A 21084-nucleotide genomic window follows, 5' to 3' on the forward strand; every position below is an offset into this window, starting at 1 on the left:
ATGACAAAATGTCTACAATCAAAATTGTTCTCGAATGACATCTGAGACAGATTGAATTTATCTTGACTTTAGTAGGCAGAATGCAGGTTGCAAAGCACAGCAGCACATACGTCTGGAGGCTCCACAACTATGCAACTGCAATTATCTTTTTGTTAGTTCTTTTATTAATGCCATCCTAAAAGACTTAGAGAAATCTGGCTCTCCAAAGAACGGTTTGGGTTCCTTTCATAATTTTTCCCTACAATTTCATTCAGCGGTCCCATTTTATCCTTATGCTGCAAACTTGTGTTCATAATTCTTAACGTTGCTGATGTTATTCTTATCTCACCCAAAAGCTTGAAAGGGTTGGCAATTAGCAGGCCTACAACACAACAACAGACAGTAGTCCTGTTCCTATTACATGGGGGAGTTTGCTTTCGCCCTCCCTTCATCTCCAATTGTTCCCCTGCCTACCAGCATCACATCCGTCTTGTCTGCATTGAACCTCAACCAGTTGGTTCTTAACCACGTCCGAAACTCAGCCAGGCACTGGGAGAATCGAGCCACCACACCATCTGGATTAAAGGAAAGAAAGCCTCAGTAGGGACTAGACAGAAACAGTGTTACCACAAACTCACCCAGTCTCACATTTTCAAAAAGATGCCTGAGGACCAGTTCAACCGCCCCATGGCAATTTCAGCAAAAAGACACACACACACACACACACACACACACACACACACACACACACACACACGAGTCCTGCAATTTGTAAGCATGCTAAAGATTAAAAAGGAGCCCAATAATTAGGTTTCCGTATTTTACCCAAGATTTAAGAAACATTTAGTCAATTTCGGGTCATTCAGTTAAGCGGCCTCAGAAGCCAAGCCAGTCTTATCATTGCCTAAGGTCTTCTGCAAAATTACAAAGATTGAGGAGATTTAATGTAAGAAAACTGAAGCCCGGGGGGAGTGACTTGCCCAAGGTCACACAGCATGCAAGGACCAGAGATGGGCACCAGGCCAGGAGCCTCTACATTACAAGCTAAAAGAATAAGGCCACTCCGGGGGAGACAGGCACCAGGAGCGGCTCGCTGCCTGCAATGCCGTCTACGAGTCTCTCGCCCCCTAGCTCCCCCCGACAATGGCAGGCTGACCCCGGGTATTGCCCACCACCTCAGGAGATGCTCTGCCAGATAGCCCACGACTGGCTGGGACAGCTGGAGAAAATCAGGGGCACAGAGGTGGAGCCACGGGGGGAGTGGCCAGGAAGCCACACCCCTGCCGCGGAGCGAGGGCCGACCGAAAAGGGCGGAGGCTGGCCTGCCGGCCCGGCGAACTCCGCAGCGTAGTCCCGGCGTGCCGCGGAAGTAGCGAAGCTTTGCAGCCACCGCGAAGCCCGAAAGACCGAGCAGGGGAGGGGCCGTAGCGGAGCGTGCGCACGCGCACGGGACGGCAGTGCCTCCGAGCCAGCCCTCCCCGCACACACTCGTGCAGCCCCGCCCCGGAAGTCCAGGGTCTTCCGGGCGGCGCTCTGCCGTGGGGGGAGGGGAAGTGGAGAAAGGAGACTGCCGGCGGCTCTGGAACCTCGGTTCCCGACTGAAGGATGGGGAAGATGGTTTGTGGAGGCTGCACTTACAGCCGCCGCCGCTGCCGCCGCCTCCGCTGCTGCCGCCGCCGCCTGAAGACGCCCCATCCATCCGCCTGCAGCCGGGAGACTCGCAGCCTGGGAGGGGCCTAGGGCCTGGGCCGCCCGCCTCCTCCGAGTCGTCGCCCGAGCTTCCTCCAGCTCCACCAACCCTCTGCCCTCCCCTCCGCCTCCGCCCTCCTCCTCCACCTCGAGCGGACAGCCAACCGCGCGGCCGCTTCTTGAGCCGGGCTCCTCGGTCGCCATGACGCCCGGCAAACATTCCCAAGCCGCTGACGCGGGCGGTTGGGGTCCGGGCACCGCTGAGCCCTAGTCTGCGGGTCGCCACCATGTACGGCTCTCCGACGAGCACCCGCAAGCAGGCCCTCTTTGCCGCGTAAGTTCCGCACTAGATTCGTGGTCCATTCCTGTAGATCCCGGAGGCAGCCCCTCGGTTTGGGAAGGGGTTCCCACTGTGCATTCAGTCTCATAGAACCCCCCTCTGCGGTGCTCGACCCCTGCCTCCTGTTGCTTCCAAATGCTTTTGCTTGTATTCTTTCCTTTGGTCTTTCAACTTCAAGCCTTCTTGCTGTGCTCGGGCTCCTTGGTTTCTCTGAGCAACCAAAGCTAATTTTAATATGTTCTCCAGCAGAGGATTTTTTTTTTCCCATCTCCTTCCAGCTTGTCTTAAGACTCTTAACTGCTTACAACATTCTGCTAAGCCAGAAGAAAAGCACAAAGATATGTGGACTCCTGCGGCGTTGAACTTGAAAGTGGTTCCTTGAATGTCCACGAAAATGTTCCCCAATTCATGTTCGCATATTTCCATTATTTTGCTGACTTCTCAAACCAGCCACATCTTTTCTTCAGTCCTCTGCTCAGTTGTTTGACATTTGAATTTTCTGAAAGTTCTTGGCAGAGAACCTTTTATTCGCCCTTGATTGTAGTACACAGCCTTTAGGCCATCCTTCCACTTCGGAAAAAAAACAATTTTCTAATAGCCAACAACAATCAATTTATACTTTTGTTGTTAACTAACCCATCACCCCCTTTGATCTAAGTGACCACTTACTGAGTTTTGAAATACTTCTATTAGCTCCTAGGACACCACCCATTCCCCAGATTCGTGGCTAGTTTTCTGCTTTTTGTTTTTATGTGTGTCTGTGTATTTTTATTTTTTTATTTTTTGGTTTTTCGAGACAGGGTTTCTCTGTGGCTTTGGAGGCTGTCCTGGAACTAGCTCTTGTAGACCAGGCTGGTCTCGAACTCACAGAGATCCGCCTGCCTCTGCCTCCTGAGTGCTGGGATTAAAGGCGTGCGCCACCAACGCCTGGCCTCTGATAACATTCTTAAGGCCTTTTGGTTGATGGAAATCAGTGGTCTGTTAATAGATTCCAAAGGGTTTCACTTAGTAATCAAAAGATACTAGGTCAGACACAGAGGTAGGCAGGAAAAGGCAATTTGGGGCTAACGGTAAGCAGGGTAAATTGTAGTCAGGCTCTGGAAATACAACATTCCAACCTCTTCACAGTCACTGAGGTTTAATCTGTTAATTAGCTTTTGTAGAATGTTCAGTGTAAGGTGTTAGTTTTCACTCTTACTCTCAGAGTAGCTGAAAATGTTAAACCTCCTTGGGAATTTAAATAATGGAATTCAAAATAGATGAGTGGTTAAAGACAGAATAGGACTTGAGATGTGAGCTACTGTAACTTTTTGAGATAGCCATGTTACCTGATTAAAACAAAGTTTCAAACTTAGTTATTGCTGTAACTTATTCTCTTCTTTTTTAGAATTTATTTCTGATCATATAAAATATCTCTTGAAGAATTTACCATTTTTTCACTTTCTCACTTGATTTTTCCCATTTTGCAATCTTCCTATTAGCATCACAGATATGGACAAATCACCCGCTGTACTAAAGACAACCCCTTTCTCTATCCAGTTGTTTTATTCTAATTCTTTACATGTTCTCATTTTGCTATTTAATTTGTTCTTTGACTATTCCTCTGTTTACTATTATAACTTAAAGAGAGGCAGGTGCATGGCTAGGAGCTGACTTACCCTTCAGAATGAGCTGGTTTAGAGCCTCACTAGCATTGAGTTGGCTGGACATATGCAGAAGGGGACATGATTGGTCCTCGTAGCAGGAGACCTTAGAGAACCCAGAGCATCAAACAGGACCTTGAAGGAGAGACAGAGAGAGTATTTGCTTCAGAATCCCAGAAAGGGACTTTAGAAGAGATGGTTGTCATGTATAATATGACATGAGTCCTGAAGAACTAGCTTTCAACTCTCCAAGGCAAAGGGGTTTTGGATTCCTACAAGTTTCCTTGTGGATAGACAGGCCCCATAAGGAGGGGTCTAGCTTGGTCTGGCCTATAAGCTACATATGCGGCACTAGGTAGGACTATAAACTTACCCTAGAGTAGCAAGGCCTGGTGCAGCAGGCTTTATTTATTCTACTGAGGGTCCCAGAGACAGAACTGCGCAGGAGGGAGTCTGTGCTCAAATGGATACAACAGAGCCTGTCAGTTCTTTTTTCTAACCTCCAGACGGCTGGGAGGCCTGCTCTCATTTCTGGCAGAGGGGGCAACCAGAGGGTCTCTGTAACGTGTTACTCATCTGTTCTCATATGTTGTCCACTTGTTCCATTAGAACCCTAAGCATATTTATTATTTTAAATTCATAGTTTTGACAATTCCAAAATGCTTGCCACATCTGAGTCTGATTGTGTTGTTTTATTATTTACCTCTTCCCACTTACTCTTGCCTTTCAATAAGCCCTACATATTTTGTTGTTGAGAGTGAGATGTATCATATTGAATTTGTATGATTAGTAATTAAGCTGTATTTACTCTTTTCTGAAGGTGTTCAATGATTAAGGCTTGGGTGTCCTCTAGTGTCCTAGTTTTGATCTCTCTCTCTCTCTCTCTCTCTGGCTCTGTGTGTGTGTGTGTGTGTGTGTGTGTGTGTGTGTGTGTGTGTGTGTGTTTAGGTTTACATTAGCGGCTAACTAAATTGTGTGAGCCTTGCAGTTGTTTTATACTTCTCTGTATTACAGAAGCCCTACTGTTGTGTAAGATGCCCTGGGAAAGAGACTGCTTATAGAGTCTTGGTCTCCTGCTGGGCTCTTGTTCCTGAAGTATGATCTTCCTGCCTCCACTTCTCAAATGCAGGAATTACAAGTGTGTGCCACCATGTTTGTTTCTCAGCCCCTTTTTCCTCATCTGGTGAGACAAGATGGCTAAGTGGGGCTGTAGTTGGGTTACTTCCTCTCCCTGTTTCTGATAGGCCTTGGCAAACTCCTAGTTGCTTCAGCTCTGGTGAAATGGGCTTCTGTGATTGGTGCTTGCTAAGGAGAAAGGATGATTTTTCAGGTGTGTTTCAGAACAGTTGTGTTCCGTCCACCTGGTGGGTTTACGGAGGTAAAATGAAAATGAGCTGGTTAAGCTGAGCCTGTGCGTATTCTTCAGTAACCAGCCAATTATCACTTATGTTTTCTGACCCCTGAATGGATCCAGTGTCAGTTCTCTGTAAGCTGTGATCTCTTCTCTCTGGCATCTCCAATTTTCAGGGTACTTGTTTGCCCTGTGATCTCAATTGTCTGATGGAACTGAAAAGGAAAGTAGTTTTCAGTCTTCCTGTGAAATGAGAAATGATGACTTTCAAGATCTTTACATGTTGGAGTGGAAACTGGAAGTAAGTCTATTCATTCTTTAGTTCTTGCAACCGGTTGTCTTCACTGCTGTATAGAAACCACCGAAGGTTCTACAGTCTGAGATCTAAGTGCAGAAGGCACTGAAGAGTTGGGGACGGTTGGTGAAGTACATGCTTAGTTTGCACAAGGTCCTGGACTTGGTCCCCAGCACCACATAAACCAGGCATGGTGATGCATACTTGTAATTCCAGCACTTGGGAACTATAGGCAGAAAGCTTTGAAATTCAGGGCCATCTCATCTTTGTGGGGAGATTGAGGCCAGCCTGGACTAGAGATTGTGGCTTTTTAAAAAGTTACGGAAATTTAAAAAATAAAGTCGTACTTGCCTGGGCATTGTGGCACATATCTTTAATCCTAGCATTCGAAAGGCAAGTGAATCTCTGAGCTCAAGCCCAGCCTGGTCTACACAGTGAGTTCCAGGACAGACAGAGCGACATAATGAGACTCTGCCTCAAAATAAAAAATAAATAAAATCACAAATTTGGTGTGATTTCTTAATTTTTTTTTTACCCTGCACCTTACTGGTCACTTGGAATCTATGGGTGTTTACCTCAGATGGCATCTCTGTGCACTTGCTTCACTAGTGACTTAACATCTCTGCTCTTACCTTCCCCAGAAATCCACATTACTCTACATTCCTTGACTACTAGCAGATAGCTCCACCAGGCTGTCACCTATAAGAGTTGAATATATCCATAGCAACTCTTTATATACTTTAGAAGTAAAAACTACTCAACTCAGTTTCCACATAGGGAAAGACATAGTTCAGTTGACGTGTGTGTTGTTTTTTTTTTGTTTGTTCGTTTACGTTTAAAATTAGAAAGCTCTATGGAACATGAACCAGAGAGAATACATTAACCATAGTTTCTTACAGCACAGGAGAGCAAGAGAAGTAAAAGAGAGAGAAGAAGGGGAGAACCACATGGAGGTGCTCACTTAAAAGGGGAAGCTTGCTCATGCGTAACTAGTGTTGTAGCAATGACATGTCCATACCCCTGTGTGTGCCCTGCCTATTGTCAGCATAATTCTGGAGTTCCAATAGTGTGCCTACGAGCTGTGGGATTAGTTTGAAATTTTTCTTATATGCCTTTATATGTGTGTCTGGAGTTTTAGTAAGAATTGAATTACAGAGTAATAGATTCAAAGTCTTTGCATCACTCAAGTCCTATCAGCTCTGTCAGTCATTTTGAGAGTAACCACATTTGTGTGTTTGTTTACATTTATGGTATGTACAAGAAAACTTGAATCTTCTTCAATAAATGTTTTTATTGAGAACTTGATGCTGTGTGTTTTGATCATACTCACCCCACTCTTCTCCTTCCCAATTCAACCTCTCTGTTCCCCTCAACTTGATGCTCTTTTAATTTTTAGTTTAATAACCTGACCTGTTAACTCTAACTTGTGTCCATACACTTCTGGATGTGGGGCCATCCATAGATTATGGATGGTATGGAGTCACATACTTGAAGATAACTGACCTCCCCACACACACACAAATGAAGCCAGCTGTTCATAGCATCTCAGCTAGAATACTGACCAGTTTGCTCTTTTGCAGGCAACTGTAGCTGCCCTGAGTTGATAAGTGCAGCCATCCTGTGGTATTTAGAAGACACTTGTTCCTGTCCTCTCCTCTCTGGCTCTTACAGTCTTTTCACCTCATGTAATAGGAGGCATGAGGAAACAGTTATTAAAAAAATGATTAATGAAAGGACATACCCTCACTGTAACTTCAATAAAACTGAAGTTTAGCATTATTTTTATCATTAAAGACTTATCAAACAGCTGCTAGTGGTGGCACACTCCTTCACTCCCAGAACTCAGGATGATGGAGGAAGTTCTTCTGTGTATGTGTTTGTCTTATTAGTTGATAAATAAATTACTGTTGGCCAATAGGGAAGCAAGATAGGTGGGACTAGGAGTCAAGGAGGATTCTGGGAAGTGTAATAAAGAATAGAGAGTCACCATGTGATCCTGGCAGGAGAGGAGCACGAGCCTGGTGTTCTTGGTAAGATAAGACCTTATAGAAATATATATATAGTAGTTATGGTTTAATACTTAAGACAGAACTAGCCAATGAGAAGCCCTGGACTTTGGCTGATAGCATTGTAACTAATAGAGTTCCTGTGTGTTGTTTGAAGTTGGCACGTCTCTGGGACCAGGCTGATGGGAAGAATGCTTGTTACATCAGGAGGCAGAAGGCAGGTGGATCTCTGAGTTTTATGACAGCTAAAGCTACACAGACTGTGTCTCAAGCAACCATAAAGAAGAAAAAGAAAAAAACCTATCAAGCAAAATATTGACTATCTTAAACAATGAAAAATTGATTTATGCCAGGCATTGGTGGCGCACGCCTTTAATCCCAGCATTTGGGAGACAGAGGCAGGTGGATCTCTGTGAGTTCGAGACCAGCCTGGTCTACAAAGTGAGTTCCAGAACAGCCTCCAAAGCCACAGAGAAACCCTGTCTCAAAAAAAAAAAACAAAAAAAATTGATTTATAAAAGGATTTTTTAAAAATACAGACAGTGGGGCTGGAGAGAAGACTTAGAAGTTAAGAGCTCTTGCAGTGGACCTGGGTTCAGTTCTCAGCACGCACGTGGTGGCTCACAACCATCCATAACTCCAGTTTCAGAGGATCTGATAGGCTCTTAATCTCTCTTCTGACCTCTGTGGGTAGCCCAGCACTCGTAAAATAAATCAGAGAGAGAGAAAGTGCACTTTAAAATATGGCCTGTGAGAAGACACAGAGAAGACCCTGATGGTCTGAGTTCATCCCCTAGGACCCTACATGACAGAAGGAGAGAACCAACTCTGGTAGGCTGTCCTCTGGTCTCTGCAGGCATGCCATCTGTACATGTACACACACATAATACTTTTTTGAATGAGGGAAGTTTTCACTTACTTGGGATAATGCACCCCCCCCCCGATAGAAACAGGCCTTGACCCTCTCATTTTATTAAAATGGCATACAAATATTAAAATGGTCTAACCTGCTCCCTGTTCAAGGTTGCACACTAATGCATTGAGCAATTCATGTTCTTTATCAGTTTCCCAACAGCATCAGGATTTGATAAGGGATCAAGGTCCGAGGCAGACTTGGCAGGCTCTTTCAGTGCAGATCTGTTGTCATCTGAATTGCTTGTCTTTGGTGCTAGCCATGGGGTATGAGGATTGGCATTGCTCTCTGACCAGCCTGATATTCAAAACCAAAGGGCATTAGGTCTAGCAAGTACAGTCACAACACCCCATCACTAACTGCTGGGCACATAGATGGTTAACCATGTAAGACAGAGAGGATGGTGTGACAAGACCTTTCATCTTTCTCAGACTGGGAAAAAATTGAGGGAACCAGAGAAGCATCGGATCATATCCAATTGGGATACCTGGGAAATTAAGGAAGACAGTGGACTTTGAAGAGCCACCAAGAAGCTTCTAGTATCAGCACTATTTTGCCTTTTTTCATACCCATTTTCTTGCCTAGTATAATGATTTCATAACCACACCAAAAAACATTAGAAAACCAAGAGCCATGGTTTCCTGTCACAAATGGGGAAAACTTAAGATTGAATGAACATAACAATAGGACTAGTAACCACACACACACATCTCTACCAAGAGGGTCGTGTCTCTCTATTTCCTTTACATTAGGGAAGTTGAATTAATACAATTAAATAGCTGTCCATCCCGATGTTGTGTGGGGAGAGTTTATGTGAACATTAACATTATGCCATACTTTACAATGTCAAGATATGTATTTGTTAATGCACCCAAAGGTGAATATCACCCTATATATCTGAGGTCCATATGCATGTGTGTCCAAAAGTTTGATAAGAGAAGTACAAATTCATTTCCTGAAGCGTGGAGTACCTGATAGTCTTTTTCTTCAGGTAGAGTAAAACCTTTTATCTTCCCACTGATGAAATTACCTGGTTTTCCTTATCCCAGGAAAAATTTATAGCCATTTTTGAATTTTTAGTTACCATATTTCTAAGTCTTTTACTAGCATGTTATCCTTTTATAAGAATGGTTCATACAGTTTTTACTTAATTTTTCATAGAACATAAGTACTTATAATGAGCTATGGAAAAAAATGGATATTTTCCAAAATGGATCTTGGACAAGAGCCAAAGCTTTAGTTAATTTGAAGAATTAGTGTCATTTGTTAATAGACCCAATTTTATAAATAGATCAAAATATTTGTCTATTGAATTGAATTCTATGATCACCATGTAATGTAGCAGGAATACCTCAAGAAGGAATAATTCTCTTAAAGAGAGTTATACCTATTGTTATGGCAATGTCTATCCAGCAAGTGAAAGCCTTACCTGATGGGAAAACATAAAAATAAATCTAATCACAAATTTTAAATGTCTCTTTTAGTAAAAGGAAAAATTTAAAAATCCTTTGTATTCTAAATCAGTTTTTATTTTTATTTTTTGAGATCATAACAAAGAGACAGTGCTTAAGAAAAGCTTAATGTAACAGAACCAGTAGTGTTGTATCCTTAAACTGTAATCGGCTTAGTTATAATATGTTCTTTTTCCATGAACCTTTCTGGAGCACACTAGAATTCTGGAGATACATCACTTAGGAATGAATACTGTTTTATATAAACAATTGGGATTTTAGAGTTTTTTGAAGCACTTAATAGACGAAGTTCAGAAAACCTGTATTTATAAAGCAGTGTGTTTATTATCAGGCCTTTTGATAGATCACCAAAACACATTTACAAGCATATACATGTAGATTTTAATTGCACATGCTAAAAAATTCCAATGTGAATAAAATGAAAAATTTGAAGTGGCTGCAGGTTTTGTTACTTCTTTCTTGGAATACAAAATGTGGAAACACTTATAATCACAAATGACAGAATTACATGAAACCCGGTGTGCCTGGTAAACAGAGAAGTATAAAGTTATATCCCCAGCTCCTTAAGTAGCCCAAAAACTGGAAGTTGGAGTTTTTGTGTTGCTTTAAGGCAATATCTTTTCCTAATGTTGGGTGCCAAAAGCAGAGGGTGGAGGCATGTTCTTACCCAGAAAACCACCTTCCCCATGTAACTTTAAGCTAAAACTGTTTAGTCTGAATTTATAGTGAAGCTATACTATATTCCTGTGCTTGTTGGCTTATCTAAAATACGGGAAGGGAAAAGAAAAATTCTTGTGTCAAGTATTGTGCATCTACCTAGTGCCCATCTGGAACATACTCTCTTCATAGATCATGTTGACATGAAACCCTGAAACTCTTATGGCCATTTACCCAGAAGAAAAACATCTAACAACAACAGCAAAAGTCAGGAGAGGAAGGAAGAGGTGAAATTTGTGGTCATAGTGATAATAGTTGATGAACTGTTATCTAGGACTCTGACATAGAAGAGAAGTCTAAAAGGTTAATAGGTAGAAAAAAATGGAAGGATCTGGGGGTTGAAGAATAGGAAATTGGGCTATAAAAGCAGTCAGAGGATGTCTAGTTAAAGGGAAAGATTTTAAGTACAGGAAAAACTACAGCAGAGTTATGTTCATGGCAGAATAAGATAGAGGAGTCTTAAGATTTACTGAAAAATAGTTCCTGAAGAACAGTGCTAGGTTATAGAATATGGATAAAATTTAGTTTCCGATGAAATAGCAACAACTTTTCAAACATTTATTTTGCTCATGCAAAATAATAGGTTTGTGGCTGGGCTGTGGTGGTGCAAGCCTTTAATCCCAGCACTTGGGAGGCAAAGGCAGGCGGATCTCTGTGAGTTCGAGGCTGGGCTGGACCGACAGCCTCCAAAACAATATAGAGAAACCCTGTCTCGTAAAAACCAAAAAAAAAAATAATAATAATGGGTTTGTGTGCACACTCATGCGCGTGCGATGCCTGTATATGTCAGAAGAGGAGAACATTTGATCTCCTGGAACTAGAGTTATAGGTAATTATGAACTTCTATGTGGGTGCTGGGAACTGAATTCTGGTCCTGCAAGAGCAGTGAATGCTCTTAACTGAGACATCTCTCCAGCCCCCATAGAATGGCAACTCTTGTGGAAAGGGAAAACGTGACAAGGATGAACTCAGAGGAGTCCACGGGAAATGAGAAGAATTTAAAGGTGGTAGAGATACTACAAAGGAGTTTTGGTAGGACTGATATTTTTATCATTGATCTTGGCAGTAAAGTCCTTCCTTTAGAGAAGAAAGGATGGGTCCAGGGTAGGGCACTTACACTTAACACTCTGTAGAAGAGTGCAAAAACAACAAAGACCAAATAGTGTGATAAAAGTAGGAAAACTAGATCATTGTCCAGTTTTGAAAAAAAAAAAAAGGTCAAATTGCTTTGTAGACTCTGGTTGAGCATCTTAGAGGTTTTCAATACAAAGAACTAGAGTGGTAAAAGGATAGAGGTCGGGCTGTCTTGGGAATTTGTAAACTAAATACAGTAGTGCAATTATATAGTCCCTCCAGAATTTAAATACTTTACTATAACTTTAAAATTGTGTAATTTGTTCAAAAGAAATAGGGTACTTTCCTCCAGGTTTTATTGCTCATGTTTAATCTACATGTTTTACTACACTGTACACTGATAGGTATTTATCATGTGGCAGGCACTTCCTAAATTAAATCTGTGAAATCCTCATAATCGCCTGTGAATACTATTAGCCCTGTTTTATGAACAAGAAAACTAAGGCTCAGAAAAGTCATTCCAGCTTTTGTTGTTGTTTAAATCAAATGCTCTCCGTTAAGCCCCTGCATCTTTATATAATTTTAAGCTATATTTTCTTTTTTATTGTTTATAAGTGTGTTTTGGCCCATACATGAGAGGCCAGGCATGTGTGGGGGTCAGAAGACAACCCTGGGGACTTGGTTCTCTTGTTTTTGAGGTGGTCTCTCTTTCTGTTCCTGATACACCACTTACTCTAGGCTAGCTGGCTAGGTTCTGGATGGTACATCTGTCTCCACATCTGGCTTTTCACATGGGCTTGGGGGCTTGAACTCATGCCACCAGCTTTGCATCACAGTCACCTTTACCCACAGAACCATCTCAATGGCCCTGTGACTTTCTACATAGAATAGTGTTAGTTCTAACCTCTTCAGATTGCTTCAGAAGTGATGGTACATGGAACCTCTCTAGAAATGCTCTCACACAAATTAAAGTCATAAGTACCTATTGTTGCATGTTATTTGTTTAGCTTATTTGCACTTCTAAATGAAAGTGCAAATAATTTTGCTATAATTTGAACTTTCTTTTCAATTCTGGGTATTGTGTATTTTATTTTCCTTGTATAGGAGTCCCAGCTCACAAACAAGGAAGTCCATTAGCTTTAACCCATCAAAAGCAAGTTCAGGGAAAGGAGGATATGCTGGCGTAAATCAAAGCAGACTGGTCACGTCAAGAACTATGGTTTCTGTACCTGAGATAAAGCCTGCAGAAAAACTGAATATTTCTAGCACTAAGACAGTCCAGGTAACATTCTTTTTTTTCGAAGCCATTATTGTGATGTTTATTGAATCTTTGTGTATGCATGCATATGTTTGTACACCCTGGCACTGGTGTGGAGGTCTGAAAACAACTTGGGAGAGCTGTGTCTCTTCTTCTACCGTGTGGGTTCTTGAGATCAAACTCAGATCATCAGGCTTGGTGGCAAGCACCCTTACCCCCTGAGCCATCTGCTGGTCTCAATGGTAACCATTTTTAGAATTCTAAGTTTTGTGTTTTTTTTTAATTTACTTAAAATTATGTGTGGAGGTATGTACACATGAATGTAGGTACCTTGTGAAGAGGGTATCACATTCTCAGAACTAGAGTTATAGGCAGTTGTGAGCTGCCTGATGTGGATTCTGGGAACTAAACTGATGGCTGAGAGGCCAGCGTGGGACTGATCCAGACTTCCTAAACATGGGTGTCAGTGAGGAGGCCTTGGGAATCTTTGGGGCCTCGGGTAGTAGATCAGTATTTATTCCTGGCATCCAAATGGACTTTGGGAGCCCATTCCACATGGAGGGATGCTCTCTCAGCCTGGACACATTGGGGAAGGCCTAGGCCCTGTCCAGGATGATATAACAAAATCTGGAGATTCCCCATGGAGGGCCTCACCCTCCCTGGAGAGTGGAGTGGGGATTGGGTAGGGGGTTAGGGGGAATGCGGGGGGTGGGAGAGGAGGGGAGGGAGAGAGAGCTGGGATTGACATGTGAAGCAAGCTTGTCTCTAATTTAAATTAAAAATAAATAATTAAAAATTTCAAAAATAAAGGTAGGTTCCTTAACCCACATGTGAAGTTCCAAGTCTTGGCAAAAATCTGGAGAAATCTGACCTTTCATCTCTGCTGATGGAACCATGTGGCAGCTCTATAGCAGAATCCTAAAAGTGAGCGTGCACATAATCTCTACCCAGAATTCCAACAAAAGTTCATAAAGGTCAGCATATCATAGGCAACGATATTTATAGCAGCACCATTTGATGCATGTGTGTGTGCACATGTGAGCCAGGGCTCACATATGAAGGTCAGAGGACAACTTGCAGGAGTCAGTTCTCTTCTTCCACCACGAGAATCCTTGGGGATCCCCCTCAGCATCAGCATGACAAAGAGTACCTGTACCCACTGAACTGTACAGTAGCCCAGCAGCACCATCTGAAAGCCAAAACAGCTTTAGCCTTAGCACTTGGGAAGCAGAGGCAGGCAGAGCTCTTTGAGACTGAGGTCAGCCTGGTCTACAGAGTGGGTTCCAGGACAGTCAGGGCTACACAGAAAACCTGTATCCAAAAAAAGAAAGAAAGAAAAAAAAAACAAATGGAAAATACGTAAATGCCCATGAATAGCAAGATAAAACATGATACATTAACAATGAAATACTATATAACAATGAAATGAATAACCAGTGGCTATATTCAGTAATACAAATGAATCTTGCATAATAATGAACAAAAGAAACCAGTATCAAAGGCATTTCATACAGCTTCATCTAAATAAAGCTTATAGGCTAAACTATTAAGTGTAATTACCACTTTGGATGCAAGATATTAGCTCTCCTGAAAGAAAGTTCTATGGTACTGGTAAATTTCTGTTCCTAAGTCTGATTGTCACAGAAATGGGTAGAACAACCTTCAAATGTATGTAGAAGAAGCATCAAAGACCCCGGATAATCCTGAGCAAAAATGATACTGCTGAAAGTCTGCCCATACCCAATTTCAATCTATACTGTAGAGCCCTAGCGTTATAAACAGCATGGCACTAGCCCAAAACAGATACACAGGTCACTGGAGTAGAATAGAGACCCAAGTACAAGCTCATACAGCTTTAGCCACCTAATTTTGACAAGGGCAAAAACAAAAAAAAAAATAACACTGGAGAAGAGATAGCTCCAACTGTGCTGCGGAAACTGAATAGCTACATGTAAAAGAATGAAACAAAACCATCTTGGACAAAACTCAACTCCACATGGATTGATGAGCTCGGCATAAGACCTGAAACTATGAAACTGTAGGGGGAAAGTGTGGTTTTTGTTTATGATCTAATAAAGCTTGCCTGAGACCAGAATGCAAAACGAGCCACAGCCATAGAGGCCAGGAAGTAGTGGTGCATACCTTTAATCCCAGCAGCCACACTAGTTAGCCATAGAAACTGGGTGGTGGTGGCGCATGCCTTTAATCCCAGCTCTAGAGAGGAATATAAAACAGGAGCTCAGGGCCTCAGTCTCTAGTCAGACTGCAGTCACTCTGAGGACAGGATTGCCCAGCCTGGGTAGAGCTAAGAAGTCTCTAGTGGTTGGCTGCTTTGCTTTTTGATCTTCAGCTTGAACCCCAATATCTGTCTCTGGGTCTTTATTGTTCATGCTACAGAAAAGAGTAGGAATTTTACCTCAAGATACAGGCATAGGTAAGGATGCTCTGGATAGGGTACTCAAGAAATGAGGCCAATAGTCAACAAATGGAATCTCATTGTGTACAGCAAAGGAAAACTGTCTTCATCTCTTGCAGTACCTTCCTTATTTCATTCATCATATGTTTTTGCTCACAATCAGGAGCTTCTTTTCTTTTCCTCTTTTTTTTTTTTTTTTTTTTGGTTTTTGAGACAGGGTTTCTCTGTATTGTTTTGAGGTTGTCCTGGAACTCGATCTGTCGACCAGGCTGGCTTCGAACTCACAGAGATCTGCCTGTCTCTGCCTCCCGAGTGCTGGGATTAAAGGCGTGTGCTACCAACGCCCAGCTATTTTCTTATTTTAATGTACATACTTTCTTTCAACTTCGATGGTTGGGATTTCCCCTGCCTCACTCTTATTAGATACCATTACTATAAAATCCATAACCTTTTGGGTGAGGTGTGTTGTGTTAGTTACTTTGTTGGGATTTATGTATCTGGTGTTATTTAATCAGCCACACATTTTTTTCAATTAAAGTATTTGCTATATTCAGATGGAATTTAGATGTGATACAGTTGAGTGTGTAGTTCAGCAAATAGTTCCTCAGTCCAGGAGCTGAGTGCTTGATGTAAAACACTGTATTATTCCCTGACCAGAATATTGACTGCAAGAGTAATCACAGCTGCTTGATATTCCCACTATGCAAACACCATACTAGCCAGTTTTTCACATTGGTGCCTGTGATTTCAGTAACCATTGGAGGATAAATAATCAAGGACAATATGGCATATACTCAGGATTAAGTATTGATCAGACTTGGAAAAGGAAAATAAAAATGAGGTAGGTAAAATAAGTATTAGAGGAAGCTGAGAGACTGTTATAGTCCACAGACTTTAGACCTTGTTAAGCTGTGGAGGGTTATAATTAAGAAGTAAATAGTGAAGGGTTAGTATGAGAGAAGGAAGAGGAGGGATATATATTCAATGTCCTGAAGAGTATAGTAAAGAATGTCTTAGAGTACGCTGCATGGAAACACATAAGCTGAGCTCTAAGACCTGAGCAATATACAAACAAAAGCAAAACCATCAGGAGGCATACATGCGAGATTGGAAGCAAACTAATTAAACCTAGGACATACAAAGATTAATTTATTAGTGACTTCTGTCTTGCTTTGCTAAAACACCATGACAGTGGCTGCCCCGGCCTGCAGGGTCAGTCAACGGGGAGGGAGTAAGAACGGGGGATAAGAGCCTCAAGAGACAGAGACAAGACAGGATTCTGATCAAGTCTCGTTTATGGAAAGTACTAACAGGGCTTAAGTAAGGCAGGTAGCAGAAGGGAGGGGGAGCAGTTTTCTTTGGCAAGGTATGTTCCAAGGACACAAGTCTGCAGCTGGGGGAGTCTGGAATGCAGGCCAGGTGGCAGAAGGGTGTGAGAGCCTGGACTGCAGGCCTTGAAAATATGCTCTACAGGAAGATAATCAGGCACAGAGAAACAGAAACTTAACTGTTAGTCTCTAAGAATACAGTAGGAATATTAAAATGGCTTGTATTATGCTATCCTTATTTGGGGCCCTCCACAAATGGCAACTTATGAAAAACATCTATTTGGGCTTATGATTTCAGAGGGTTAGAGTCCATGGTGGTAGAGTGAAGGAGCATCTTAGAGCTGACATCTTAATCCACAACCTTGAGGCAAAGAGCAAGTACTGGGAATCACAGGATCTTTTGAAACTCAACCCCTACACCCAGTGATACACCTGCTGCAACAAGGCCACACCCCTTCCAATAATGCCTCACCTCCTCCAACAAGGCCACACCCCTTCCAATAATGCCTCACCTCCTCCAACAAGGCCACACCTCTTCCAATAAGGCCACAACTCTTCTAACAAGGCCACACCTCTTCCAACAAGGCCACACCTCTTCCAACAAGGCCACACCTCTTCCAACAAGGCTACACCTCCTCCAACAAGGCCCCATTTCCTCCAACAAGGCCATATCTCCTAATCCTTTCCAACAGTTCCACCAACTGGAAACCCTGTATTCAAACATGAGCCTATGGGGGCCATTCTCACTCAGACCACCACAGTACCCATGCAGGGAATTCTGTCACTGTTGTGCTAAGGTGAGGTTCTCAGGTCCCTCTGGCTTTAGCAGGCTCCACTTGGTACTGTGCTGTAAACAGTTTTTTTTCAAGTCTATGCCAAAATGTATAACAATATGAATAAAATATCGTTCTATTTTTCTGACTGCTGTGTGTTTTATCATTAGAGTATAGTATTGCTTTTTAAAACTTTTCTATAAAGATAGCTTTCTGGAGCCAGGTGTGGTGGTGCATGCCTTTAATCCCAGCACTCAAGAGGCAGAGACAGGGTGATCCCTCAGTTCAAGGCTGGCCTAGTCTATAGAGCAAGTTCCAGGACAGCCAGAGCTACACAGAGAAACTGTCTCTCTCTAACATAAACTAATTAATTAAAAAGCTTGTTGTCATGCCAGCCTCTTCTATATGCATTTTGTCACCTTTGATTATATCAAGAGGCCATATCAAATGATTGTCTATACTCTCCAGGTTTCTGTATGATGATCAGTGACAGAGATCAGCTAACATTTCCAGGTCATATCTTTGCATTTATTACCTATATAGAGGTACATGAGTAAGATTTATTTTTATTTTGCTTAATTAAACATCAAGCATAAAACTTTGTTTTCTTCAGGTTTTCATGTTTATCTTGTCCTGAGAACATTATACTTAATATTTTTCTGCTATATGTATTTCTGTTTTCTTGTCTGAATATTAACTTTAAATGGCCATTTTCCACAGGTGTTTGATGTGAGAGGCATTGATGTCACTCCCCGACCACTCTACCATCCAGATCCGCTTGTCGGAACAGCAAAGCCAAATAAACTCTTGACGTCACAAGAAGGATCACTCGGATCAGACTTTATTTCTTCATATAGCCTGTATCAAAACACAATTAACCCTAGTATGCTAGGGCAGTTTACAAGGTGAAGTTTCCTGGCCCTGGTTCTTTTGATTTCATTTATATTGTTCTTTCATTTATATTGCATACATCAGAATATATATGTTTCTGGTTTTCTTTTTTCTTTTTTGTTTTTTCAAGACAGGGTTTCTCTGTGTAGTTTTAGAGCCTGACCTGGCACTGGCTCTATAGACCAGTCTGGCCTCAAACTAACAGAGATCCACCGGCCTTTGCCTCCTGAGTGCTGGGATTAAAGGCATGTGCCACCATTGCCTGGCCTCTGTTTCCAGTTTTCTAATCTATCAATCCTAGTGTTCTAGCTTTTATGTTTTAATTACATTTATTGTTCAGAACTTGACTGAAGACTTCCCACAAATTCCAAAACATCACAAAAAGTGTGTATATTTCCCTTAAGATTGCCCAAGGAACCAAAAGAAAAGACTCACTTCACAGTCAGTTGCAAATTCCAATTAGATATTTTGGCCCAGTTTCTTTGGGGTTTTATTGCTGTCATTTAAAATACAGTGCAATCACATACTGTTCTAGAATTGGCACTCAGTTCACACACTAAACATTTGGAATGCCAGATGAGATAAAGTTGACCTCTTGGTAAACAATTGAAAGCATAAATGTAAGATTTTACAGACAAATGTTATGATCATTGGTTTGAAATTTATTTTTGAATTTGTGTGTCCATTTCCTGCTGTAAATGCATACATATACGTAGATACATACATACATGCATATGCTGTGAAAGTTTTCCCTAGGGAGACATAGCACCCCAGAAAGAGAACCCATGACTGACCAAACTTGTACCAAAGTCCAGCATTGTGAATTTTTATTGGCCTTATTAACAGGAGTAGGGGGTGAAGGGTTGCTTACAGGAATTGAGATGACTCAGAAAGACATCTACATCACAGCAAAGCAGACCCCACATGGTAACCACAAGCCACACCCCTGCGCTCTCTGTGGGGCCTGTGGGCTCCACAGCCCCAGTCTCTCCCACCATAGCTCAGCTGCTCAGTCTCCTCCCCAGCGCTTGTTTACTCCTATTAACCCGGGGAGGGAGATTTGAGGCTCTTCCAAGTTACAGTTTCTCTGGGACATAACCTTTTTTTACCTCCAAAGTCTGTGAGCGTTCCCCCACCACCTCTTGTAGGAAGGTTTCCATTTGTACAGTGTAGCTATGTCTTCAGTTCCCTTTGGAGAGGAGGAAATGCTGCATGGTGTAGCTGTGTCTTGTTACCTTTCAGGAAGGCTTTGGTAAACTGAACTTTTTTTTTTTTTGGTTCTTTTTTTTTCGAGACAGGGTTTCTCTGTGGCTTTGGAGGATGTCCTGGAACTCACTTTGTAGACCAGGCTGGCCTCGAACTCACAGAGATCCGCCTGCCTCTGCCTCCCGAGTGCTGGGATTAAAGGCCTGCGCCAATGCCCGGCTACTAAACTGAACTTTTGGGATGAATTGTGAAGACTATGCAGAAGAGTGTTCTTGGCTGAGCCCCTAAACAGACTCCCAGGATGGAGGCACTAAAACATGCAACAACAAAATGATGAAAAGTGACAAGGAAAATGGAGGCTGAGAGGGAGCTATATTTAGATATTCATTCAAAATATACACTGGGAACATAGCGATGGCCTCTTGGTATAGATTTGATATGTTATTCTAAAATAAACCTTCACTTTTTAAAGACGATGAAAAATCAACTGAAGATTTAAAAGTTAGCTTGATTTATGTTGCTTATATGACTAGTATATTTGACTTTTCTACCTGTTGATGTAGTCTAATTTACACTTTTAGTTTCTCACAAGGACATTGAACAAATGTGTTAACTTTCAAAGGTCAGTTCTAGGGAGCAGCACAGTGTCGAAGTCAAGTGTGTCCACAACTGAATCAATGACAGAGGACTTAGAAGAACCAGCTTACAAGAGAGAAAGACTGGCCAGTTTTACAGGTAATAAAACATTTTTTTTAATCTCACAGTTTTAATGTGTTCTCAGTGGTTTAATTCCCCACACTGAAATTGTCATTGTCTGTAATATTTGTAAAACCTAGATTATTTTGTCACAGTTTGTATACCATTTTAAGATTAATTTCTTAATTGTGCCTGAAAGTAGATAAAAAGGAACTGAGGACCTATCTTAGCTGAGGAACATTTGCCTACATGGAAGGCCTCAAGTTTAGTCACTAGCAATACCTCCTCTCCCCCTCCTCTCCTCCCCTCCTCTCCCCTCCCCTCCTGTGTGTGTGTGTGTGTGTGTGTGTTTGTGTGTGTGTGTGTGTGTGAGAGAGAGAGAGAGATTCCATTTTTCCTATACATGTACATACAAGTCAACCCTTGGAAATAATTATCATTCTTTTCAAGTGTTTATTTTATGTGTGTGGGTGTTTTGCCCGTGTGCATGTCTGCAGAATCTGATCTGTGCACAGTGCCAGAGGAGGCCAGGGGAGGACATCAGATCCTCTGGAACTAGAACTATAGACCATCATGGGTCTTCATGCACTTGCTGGGAACTAAACCTCAGTTCACCTGCAAGTGGTAGTACCCAGGGCATCTTTCCAGCCTCTCAGCCTTTTTCCCCCCTGAGTTGGCAAATAAACAATTATAGTCTCTACATAGATAAGGGTCTGTTTGTAAAATAATCGAGTGCTTTACTCAGCTTTGTATACTGTCCTTCAATAAAAGAAACTAGGGCCCTTTAAAGAAATAGCTGAATTCCGTGCCTTGGGCATATATAAGATGAGCAAGAAAGTAAAAAAGTACTTGAACAAAACCCTGCCTATCTTCACCCCCCCAAAAAAAATGATAGTGACACAGCAGCCATTAGTGCTCCTGTCAGCCAAAAGTAGACAAGTTCGACAACAAAAAGTACGGTGCTGGGTTATAACTCTAACAATACCCAGGAACCCATACTTAGATATACAATAAAGGGTAGAGTAGACAGAATCCTA

General features: G+C 42.1%; 2 protein-coding genes across 17 annotated transcripts in view; one reads left to right on the forward strand and one right to left on the reverse strand.

Annotated features, from left to right (window-relative positions):
• The window catches only part of Mier1 (MIER1 transcriptional regulator), a 51348-nt gene extending 49582 nt beyond the window's left edge, over positions 1 to 1766 (reverse strand). For 3 of the 13 annotated variants that reach the window (XM_005072190.4, XM_040757075.1, XM_040757069.1), the window contains exons 1-2: positions 1618 to 1765; positions 454 to 554 (exon numbers count right to left, since the gene is read on the reverse strand). In XM_005072190.4, the coding sequence (XP_005072247.3) occupies positions 454 to 554; positions 1618 to 1678 (162 nt within the window). In that variant the 5' untranslated portion in view covers positions 1679 to 1765. Of the gene's footprint in view, positions 1 to 453; positions 555 to 1154; positions 1420 to 1617 lie in introns of those variants that run through there. The other 10 variants (XM_040757073.1, XM_013114911.3, XM_040757070.1 and 7 more) reach the window with 6 other exon arrangements.
• The window catches only part of Dnai4 (dynein axonemal intermediate chain 4), an 81539-nt gene continuing 62220 nt past the window's right edge, over positions 1766 to 21084 (forward strand). For all 4 annotated transcript variants that reach the window (XM_040757063.1, XM_040757065.1, XM_040757066.1 and 1 more), the window contains exons 1-4: positions 1766 to 2002; positions 12584 to 12761; positions 17975 to 18159; positions 19974 to 20086. In XM_040757063.1, coding sequence (XP_040612997.1) covers positions 1956 to 2002; positions 12584 to 12761; positions 17975 to 18159; positions 19974 to 20086 — 523 coding nt within the window. In that variant the 5' untranslated portion in view covers positions 1766 to 1955. The remainder of the gene's footprint in view (positions 2003 to 12583; positions 12762 to 17974; positions 18160 to 19973; positions 20087 to 21084) is intronic.

Source organism: Mesocricetus auratus, unplaced genomic scaffold (genome assembly GCF_017639785.1).
Source record: "Mesocricetus auratus isolate SY011 unplaced genomic scaffold, BCM_Maur_2.0 Super-Scaffold_100014, whole genome shotgun sequence".
Classification (NCBI taxonomy): Eukaryota; Metazoa; Chordata; class Mammalia; order Rodentia; family Cricetidae; genus Mesocricetus; species Mesocricetus auratus.